Genomic DNA, 10,247 nt, shown 5'->3' on the forward strand with positions numbered 1-10,247 from the left:
ATTTACTCAGTGGGAGCCTCCTACTTTGATGAACAGGATATTTACTCTAAAAAACATTGAAGATCTTCACCCTCCTTTTACTTGATTTCTTTTGAGAGTTTTTTCCACAATAGAACTGTAATGAATTGGTAATAATTTTTCATCTCTGAAGTATGTTGCGAAAATCATATGTTACCCTTGGACAGTTCCAGGCTGTAAGTGAAGAAAAGAATTTTGCTGTGGAGTAAGGGAATACTTCCAGGAGGTTGGATGATTTCTGGATTTCTTTTGAGATGATTTTCGCATCTTAACTTTGACTTTCCTTTTGGAAGCAACCAAGATAGTTTCATGAGCAGTATTGGAGGGAGTTCAAATGGCTGTGAGCAGAAACCACTCCCAGTTCTTACTGTTGTTTTCATTAGCTGAGAAGGAGCCACAGCTACCTACTAAACATTTCAAGAATTACCAATTAAAGCAGGGAGGGTTTTAAAATCTGCACCCTACTGCTTAATAATCAGTAGTATGTGTTGAAATGGAAAGCTCATGTATTTTACTTTGGACTTTAATGACTCTTTTGGGCCATATCTGATTAAATAAAGTTACACCCTTTCTTCTCAGTGTTCACCCAACTGTTCTTGCTGAATGCTGGTTGTTCAAAGCATAAAGTAGTGAAGAAAATGCAAAGCTCAGTATGCCATGGTGCCTCTAGGTGCAGGAAATCAGCTGGAGGGCTTGTGGTTTGTGTTGCTGTGGCATTGGGGGCGGCAATGCCAGGTGAGGCGCAGGCCACATGGTCTCCTTCTTCTGCCTGATACCCAGAAATGTTTTGTGCTAACCAGGTACACTTCCTACCAAGACCTATTCTGCAAATAGGCCCACAAAGATTTGGCTGCAGTCCCACCCACAGCACTTGGCATGGTAACAGTGAACAAGATATAAAAATACCCCGCTTCTGCATTCACTGGGGCAGGAGAATTTGAGTGAAATTGCAGGGACAGACAGACAGGTTTGTCCTCCTTGCCCCCCTCAGTAGGGACACTGTTTGGTAAGCCTTGTGTCCTCAGCTGTGCTGAGTGTTGACCTGGGGTGTTAAGCTTGTGATTGCAGTGGCACTTTTAGTGCTGGATGTGGCTCCTCTGCAGTTAATGCACTCTCACCCTCAGTCCAGAGGAATGTGGTATGTTGCATTCAGTAAATCATGCTGTTCCAGAATCTGACTGGTTCTTCTAAATGCAGCCAGATCTTCAGTTCATAGACTGTTTGTGTACCTGGAGTTGGACCTGTAGTTACATGGTGCCTACCTGAGTGTGGGCAGCGAGTTCTCACCTTCTTCTGCTTTTTGGAGATATGTGGGCTTATGAAGCCTGTTTTCTACACACACTTATCTAAAGGTCCTCTCCAGATGCAGATGAAGTCAGTAAGATGTCTTGATGCCTTTTCTGAGACTTGAGTAGTACTTGGCATAAGTGGTGAAATGGAGCTTTTCTTGCCTCAGCTGTTGTGTTCGGGTGTAATGTAACAGCGCAGTGAAGTAGGGTGGGTGTAGCTGTGCCCTAGGGTTCCTTGGAGGGATGTGCTGCCCTGCTGCTCCCTGTCTGGAGTTAGAGCTGCTGTCACACCCACGGGGACAGCCGGGGTCACTGTGTCTGCAGGGCAGGCAGCGCCCCCTGAGCCTGCCTCTCAGTGAGGGCACTTAGTCAAACCATCGTACACCAGTCCTGGAGCTCTCATCTTGGGGGATTGTCTTATATTTGGCCATGAATCTGGGACTGTAAGGGAGTAAATCTGTTCCTCTAAGTCAACTGATGCTCATAATTGGCAGTGGGACTTCAGTTATTACCACGTATCTTCAAGAAATAATTAAGAGAAATCAATAATTAAAATAATTCTAATCAATAGGGCAACTGGACTGATTCATTTGGTTAAAAATCAGAATTTCAGTTTGAAATTGGGAAACACATGCTTTAATTATAACTAGAGCTAAAAGCATTGAAGTTTTATGCCATGGTTTGAGAGAATTCAGATTTTTTCCCCCCCAACACTGTCACTTGTTAGATGCTTATTTTAAATTAAATTATATTAATGGTTTATTATGTTACATTTCTGTAGATTAACACCTGTGCAGTGTTATTGGCCCAGTTAGGTTATAGTAAGTATTGAACAAGATGTGTGTGGAAAATTAGGATTCAAGTTAACAGTCAGATTTATCTGTTTCTGTAATTTACATGAGGAATAGCAATTGTCTGCTTTTCTCTGACGTTGGACTCATGGTAAACATTAGATATTAAGTCATCATAACTCAATAAAAAGCTAAGTCTCTGACAGGAACTGATGCTCAGAGATGTTTATATTCAGTATACTGTATGGCTGAGCTTCTGTTTTCTGTAGAGTAACAAGGCAAACCTACCATGGGGATAGAAAAATCAGTAAAATTGTCTGTGTGTTGGAGTATCTTGGCTTCTCATCTCCCACTGCATTCTTGACATTGGGGCATTATTTTGTTATCTGAATATGCATTCTGGAACATGATTTTGGACGTTCAAACCTAAGTGAAAGTAGTTACAGTAGACCATGTCCACAGACTTTCAGGGAGAAAAGTCCCAGTAAATAAAATGAATCATACTGTGAGCATGGGTGAAGAGAAATTAAGAATTTGTTTTTGTCACTCTTCATTTGCAGAGGAAAAGTTCCTAGGTTTTAAGTGTCTGTGTTTCATCTGCCACTATAAGGAGATGGTGATAGCTGGAAGAGCATCCCCTCACTCTACCCCTACCTCTGACCTGCAGAAAGAGGTTTTGCTTGCCAATGAGAAAGCTAAAATACATAGCTGCAGAAAAAGCTAACCTGGTTTTGGCATAATGAGCTCAAACTTGATTAAAATTCTTCTATTAAATCACAGCAGAGTAAGTAGCCACAGAGTAATGACTGGAATGTGTCCTCTATCTGGAAGGACTCTGCTGAGCACGTAGCACAGCTCAGTATATGAGCTGATTCATTTGTATTACTGCAGTCATGCTGAAATTCACACTGATGCATGGTTCATGTCATACTTCTGGAGTTCTCTGCACACTTTTTATTTTTAAATTAAATAATCTGGCTTTTATAATAGAATTTTGATTTTTCAAATGTACATTTTAAATGGTACATTTTTCTAGTAAAATGTACCACTTGATGCCCTGATAAAAAGATGATTTTCCCAAAACTGCCAGACTTTTTATCAACCACTCTCAGAGAATATTGCAACAACAATTACAGGAATAACAATACAGGTACTGGCTTGCAGGTCTAATAATTGTAATCTGCATTACTGCTACACAGCTTCTCTCCTTCCCCTCCCCCCTTTTCTCTTTTTAAAAGAGCAGTGCTGTGGTGTAGTTTTTCATCCACCTTCAAATGTGGACATGTCAAACCTCTAGCAACATGGTGAAAACATGTCCTGATTCTGTTGCCTTTCTCTTTTCTAATATTCCTTCTACATATTCCTTTAAATTACTTTGTTTTCCCTGCAGATTGCTGGTTGGAGCTCCTCGGGAAAAGGCCTTTCCAGCCCAACAAGCCAACAGAACAGGAGGGCTGTACAGCTGTGACATTGCATCTCCAAGTACAAATTGCCTGCGTGTCAAATTTGATGAGGAAAGTAAGTTTTTCAGTGCTTTTGTTTTGAATTGAAACAGTTGACCGATTGTTCTTGTTTGATGTCCTTTCCTGAGGCAGTGTATCAGACAATTTCTTCTGGAGATTTATACCTAACTACTTTTTGCATCACAGTAAGTTGTAGCTTAATTGCCAAGTTACTACGAGATGCTTAAATCTTGGTAGATTCTTACTGTTTTGTAAATTGGTGTAACGTGAAATAATAGGCTAGAAGTTTAAAAAACTGGAAGCTGTTAGTGATAACGTGTACAGACACTGCCACCTGCAGACTGTCTGTATGAAGTTCTGTATGAAGAGTCTCCCCTGACCTGGCCTTCAAGAAAAAACAAACAAAAAACCCAAAACAAACAAAAAAACAGAAAAAAGAAAGTGTAGTGAACTGTTAATATTTCAAGCTGTTTTATGATACTTTGCAGCTGACCCAAGGATGGAGAGTAAAGAAGATCAATGGATGGGTGTAACTGTCCAGAGTCAGGGGCCAGGAGGAAATGTGGTGGTAAGTGCTAAAGGACTGACTTGCAAAAACATCTGGGGTCTCCAGTACATGTTCTGAATGGTCTGTGTTTCTGTGCAGCTTGCTGAAAGGGAACTTGCCTAAGTTTACTCCTTTGATTTTTCCTAGGCAAGGACTTAAATATCTCCTTAGCAAAATAAGGCATTTGAGATTGTGAGAGCTTTAAATTATTTTTTTATGAGTTAGCCTCTCTTTATAACCTTTTAAACAATCTAGGATGGACAGTTTATTTTCAAGGGGTACACTTTTTTTTTTAGTCATATACACATTTTTTCTTTTAACTACTAGTAGCTGCTGAAATAGGGAAGACTAGTGTCTTCAATAAGGCTGTAAAAGTAGCAGGTTATTACTAGGCTGTTTTCCAAGATGATGAGCCTCACTTTAGCTTTTATCAGGGACTTCCACTGAGTAGCTCGTGTGAATTAATGTGATCACTGCACTGCAGTAAGACTACGTGCTATTCTTTATTTTATACAATACATTGATACTTTTTATTTTATATTAAACAGAAAAGGTTTTTGGGAGTTATGAGAGACAGAGTTTAAAAAGTAACATTCTCAGTTAAATAAAAACCTCTAGTGGTGCTGCAGGATAAAACATATATCATAAAACATGTGTGCAGTGAAGCTTCCTCATCTAATTGGAGGTTAATGTCACTGCTTCCAAACCTTGGGGCAGGTGACTTCAGGAAGTGTATCTGGTTATTTAAGCATTTAGAGGCAGTAATAGCTGGCTTTGGTCTGCCTCAGAACCCAGAGTGGGAAGGAATACATAGAAACAGTCCTGTTCACTGAATAATTGCTCATCAACCAATGCTATGTTGTCTTTTTGTGGTGAGTGGGGAATGCACTTCTCAGATGAGGTGTGAGCAGCCTGGAGGTCACTGCAGCAGGACAGTACTGCAGTGCTCTAATGTGGAGCAGCTGGGTGTTTGCATAACATGCAGGCCTTGATAGGAACCACAGAACAGGTTTGTCAGCTGAGACAAACTTTGCTTGTGCTCTTCACACAACCTGCTACATCTGAGTCTTCCAGAAACACTGCTGGCAAAGGCATTTGGTTGTTCACATTTTTATACAATGGTTTGGTGTTTACACTGCTTAGCCAATGGCTGTTCATCCTTTGTTTTAAATATTTCATGAAAATTCTTTTCTCAGAGGATAGTCTGAAAGGATAAGGAACAGGATGTGTTTAGTGCTTCAGCTCTGCCCCAGTGACATTTACCCTGTAAATGGAACATTCAACAGGGGAAGTAGGAGCAACTTCCCTCCCCTCCACTGCAGAAGCTTTCAGCCTCTGCTTAGTGGCGCTTTTCTGTAAGGGGCAGGTTCTGAATAGTCTTGGGTAGATGGTAGTTGAACCAGCTTCTTGTGTCCTGCACGGGTGTGTCAGTCCTTTGAGAGCTGTTGGGAAACAGCCACTTCTTTCTTTGAGAGAGGGTGGTTTTCTCCTTACTTCTTGAAAGAGAGGGATTTAGTGTCAGGGAGGGCTTTAGGGATTTAACCCTGTGGCTGTCCTTCACCATGAAGCAGACTGCTTTGCCCTGTACCTGCAGGTGCCCAACCTTTCCCACGTGTTGCCTGTAGGAAGCATTGCATTCTGCATTGGGTGTGTCTGCAGGGTGCCTTGGTAGCAGGAGGGGCTGCACTGCTGCATGAGCGCTGCCTTCTGTGCCGAGCCGTGCACGACACACAGACACGTCACACGCTGTTTCTTCTGTCTTGCAGACGTGCGCACATCGCTACGAGAAAAGGCAGTATGTAAACACAGTGCAGGAAACCCGGGATATCATTGGAAGGTGCTATGTGCTCAGCCAGGACCTCACTATTAAGGATGATATGGATAATGGAGTGTGGAGTTTTTGTGATGGTCGTTTGAGAGGCCATGAGAAGTTTGGTTCCTGTCAGCAAGGTGTTGCTGCTACTTTTACTAGAGACTATCATTATATTGTGTTTGGTGCCCCAGGCACTTACAACTGGAAAGGTATGACTTGGCCTCCTTCCTGCCTACCCTTCCCATTTCCTCTGAGACTGCTCTCAAAGGTTGAATCCAGAGTTTTAATTGCTTTTTTTAAGGGAAGAGGAGATAATAGGGATGTAATGATTTTACTCTGTTTTTACAAAATGCTATGCTTCTAAGTATCCAAATATCAACACTTACTGAAGTTTCTTTAAATATCTTTGTGTGTATTTATGAATAATGGAACTTTGCACATATGTACAGCAGATTTTCCCTTTATTAGTCTTAATCTTATGGTGGGATTGAGGGCTTACTTGGACACTTACATACAGGAACAAACTACTAAATTTTTATGAGTTACTTGACCAGCTCTTTTTCTGCATTTGAGCAAATGTTAGATAGCTGCTGAACTCTGTTTATTCTGCAATATTCTCTCCTTTATTCTTCGTGAAGTTTGTGGAAACCAGTATATTCCAAAATAAATATTGAAGGATTGCAGGAAGGTAACAGCAATACTACATATATTCATCTCTAAATCCATGCATGTCCATGTAAAATTTCGTGGATAATCTAAGAGCCAAGTACTCTGTGTCATCTAGGAGATTCTCCAAAACATAAGGGGAAAAAACCCTGGATATTCTTTGTTAGTTTATGTTCAGAAGCATCTAAATGCCCAGTTCAGTCTCTAGAAGTGATTTTTCCCATCACACTTCATTACACCAACAGCTGTAAATACTTTCCTCTTGAGAACATCTGATCCTCCAAGCACTGCATTTTTCCACCTCGTACACCTGTGCCTGGTGTATGAACCATGCAAAATCAGTGTGTTAAGCTCTGGCACAAGGTGTACTTTAGTGAAAACTTAATCTTCCATGTATCTGTCAACAAAATCTGCCTGACCTGAAACAGCATACCGAGTGCAGACACCCTTTTACTTTAATTGCAGAGAAGTGCTAGTAGAGTTCTAAGAGTACTCTTCTGTGTAATGGAAAAACATGTTTGTGCTTGCCAAAACCTTAATTATGCCAATTGATAAAAGGGAAGCACACTTTTTACTGAACAATAGCTTTTTTCTTCTTAAATACTGTTTCTAAGTATAATGCTGGTGTTTGTCATAATGAAATGTAATTTTTTAAAAACTCCTGTGTAATTACCTCCTTTTTAAGAGAAGCTTTATAATGCTAAGAAATACTGGTGGTTTATGACCAAACAGGTTCAATAGGGTTTTTTTGAGAATTTAATTAGTATCCCATGTTTTCCAGATCGTTGTATGACTTCTTTGTAGAGCAGCGTGAGCTTCTGGCACACAGAAACAAAACACTAACCCAGTGCACTGTTCTGTGTTGTCCCATTTTAACAGCAGTCACTGTGTCATTCATCATAATTAATATAAGTTGGGAACATTTATTTGTTATTTTTCTCACTTATCATTTGTTTGCTTTTATTTTATCATTTCATTTTTTCAGGGGTGGTTCGTGCAGAGCAAAAGAATCAGACATTTTATGATCTGGGTATCTTTGATGATGGGCCTTACGAAGTTGGTGATGAGAGCCGCCAGGATAAGAATCTAGTTCCTGTTCCAGCTAACAGTTACTTAGGTAGGATTGAGTACCTGTGGTGAATCTCTTTAGGTCTCTTAAACATTTGTGATCCCAGCCTGGTGTGATGATCTGAAGTGGGAGCAGATGTTCCATTGTGGACCCTGTAACATGTTAACTCTTTGGGATAATTCACAGCCTCCCTCCACATTTATGGGCCAGTTTTAAGTGTAAGATGAGACTGCTGAGGTACCTAGAAGAGCTGCTGTTGTAATGTGAGATTCAGGAGCTGTGCCAAGGGCCTATGGAATCTCCAGGAGTGATTATAATCACTGTGATGGGTCAGTACAATGAATGAGTCTGTAGTCCTTAGTTGCACAGTCTCTGCCATGTAGTATCAGAAAGTTTTATCAAAATTTGAGTTTCTGGATGTAACGGTGAAGGCTGTAGATTTTCTCTCCTGGTAGGTAAGTGCAATTCTTCTATTATTTATGCTTTTAAAACTCCAGTGACTTTTAACAGACCTTTAAAATGCCATAATATAAGTGCTGTTTATATTTTACTGATGTGTGTGTTGCAGGAGGTGAATCTCTTGCTCTTTGTGCAGTCAAGAAAGCAGGAATATGTCCTTAGGCCAGCGACCTTTCTGTACACCAGGGCGATAGACTGAAAAGGCTATGCTGCATTTTTGGAAAGGCATTAAGTGTATAATCCTTCTGTTCCAGTGCAGATTTCTTGGTGTGTTGATCCACTGCTTTTGGCATATGCAACAAACAGAGTTTTGGTAACCTGACACTGGAATTTCTGTGTGAGTGATGGAAAGCTGAATAGATGGGATGGGCATTGCGAATGTAAAAAATAAAAAACCAAGTCAAGAAGAGAGCAAACTTAGAGCTACACATTTGTTAGGAGAAAGAGAACATAAACTTCTCTTAAATATCAGCTGTAATTACTGGGTGTAAAGCTAACTAGAAAAATCATCCTAAGAGCTTAGATTAGACAAGCTGATAGCATCTTCTGGTGGAATAAGAATTGAGGAGCGCTGTGGAGGCCGATGCCTTTTGCTGTGAACAGTCATCTAATCTTTTTCCAGTTGTGTAACCAATGCATTTATCTCCTAAATGTAGATGCTGTCTTGATTTGTAATAATCAGAACCACTTCCAGGCAAGCCAGCTCATCCCAGGCATTACTGTTCTGTCTGTTTACACCTTAAGCAAATGTGGTTATAGGTGCTTTGCTTAACTACTATTTTTTTCTCTTCAATCTTTCACTCATATTTATAGGTCTTCTATTTTTGACAGCTGTATCTGATACTCATCCAGATCAGTTTGTGTACAAAACATTGCCTCCCAGCATACAGGTGGACAAGTCAGTGGATGTAATGATGAATAGCTACTTAGGTTTGTGAGCACTTGAGGTGGCAGCATCTGGTCAGACATAATCTCCAGACCTTTGTCATGATTCCCTCCCCTCTATCCCCTCTCATATCAGTAAAGCATGAAAAAAACAGGGATTCAGATAAAGGGGAGACAGCAAAGTAACAAGGCTTGAGAGAAATGCTGATTTGTCATGCATTTCTCCGAACCTTCTCATCTTTCCTGCAGCTGGGACTCCCTCAGTTTTTTCTGGAACTGTGTCATTGTGAATTGCTGTAATTGAGAATTTCCATAGCAGTGGTGAAGTGTTTCAGAGGGAGACTCCCATCTGGCTGGTATCTTCCTTCCTTGCAAAGTGGGCATTTTTCTACTTTGGCCTTCACTGGCTATATTGGTATTAGCAGTACAGTCTTTTAACTTGGTTTTTCATAATTTAAAATGTATTGTAAGACTAAATTAATTTGAACATATCATTCTTAGGGCTGCATTAACTTAAAATTGCCTATTTCACCATTACTGTGTAAGCTGATTCTCAAATACTGCATACATCATTCATATGAGAATGCTTGTGCAGAACAATTTGCATGTTTGTAATGGAACGATACTGACTTTACTTAGGAGGTTTTCTGATAATTTTGCCAGAGGTGAAGTACTCAAGCTATATTGAAGTGGTAAAGCTGTAATTGTGTCTAAGCTGTATGTGTCCTGTGTTTGGGGTCTGCGAAAAGCAGGTCCAAGTCAGCAATGAAGTACTGTGTTTTGTGGGGAAACACTAACTGTAATGTATGGAGGAGTGTTTGTAGGAATGTAAAAAAGTGTTGATTTGCAAATACACATCCACCAGTGCAAACAGAAATGGAGAATTCCCAGCCATAGCACACTGTGTTTTAGACAAAACTTTTATTCCAGATACCACTTTAATATAGCTGGGGAAATGTTTATTTTTTCATATGAAGATACAAACTGTTACTTAGGTAATTTATACTTTATTTCTTTCTCTGTTAAAGGCTTCTCTTTGGACTCTGGTAAAGGAATTGTCTCCCAAGATGAGATGACTTTTGTGTCTGGTGCCCCAAGAGCGAACCACAGCGGAGCAGTAGTTTTACTAAAGAAGGAAAAAAATCAGAGAGCACTTTCCTTGGAGCACATGTTTGAAGGAGAAGGGCTGGCCTCCTCTTTTGGCTACGATGTTGCTGTTGTGGACCTCAACAGTGATGGGTATGGCT

At 40.3% G+C, this 10,247-nt stretch overlaps 1 protein-coding gene across 5 annotated transcripts in view; it reads left to right on the forward strand.

Moving 5' to 3' along the window:
* The window catches only part of ITGA6 (integrin subunit alpha 6), a 40,408-nt gene that overhangs the window by 13,228 nt on the left and 16,933 nt on the right, over positions 1–10,247 (forward strand). For 4 of the 5 annotated variants that reach the window (XM_063162141.1, XM_063162142.1, XM_063162139.1 and 1 more), the window contains exons 2-6: positions 3,489–3,616; positions 4,050–4,129; positions 5,875–6,130; positions 7,573–7,704; positions 10,029–10,239. In XM_063162141.1, coding sequence (XP_063018211.1) covers positions 3,489–3,616; positions 4,050–4,129; positions 5,875–6,130; positions 7,573–7,704; positions 10,029–10,239 — 807 coding nt within the window. Of the gene's footprint in view, positions 1–3,488; positions 3,617–4,049; positions 4,130–5,874; positions 6,131–7,572; positions 7,705–8,928; positions 9,046–10,028; positions 10,240–10,247 lie in introns of all 5 variants that reach the window. The other variant, XM_063162143.1, reaches the window with a different exon arrangement.

This window comes from Melospiza melodia, chromosome 8 (genome assembly GCF_035770615.1).
Source record: "Melospiza melodia melodia isolate bMelMel2 chromosome 8, bMelMel2.pri, whole genome shotgun sequence".
Lineage (NCBI taxonomy): Eukaryota > Metazoa > Chordata > Aves > Passeriformes > Passerellidae > Melospiza > Melospiza melodia.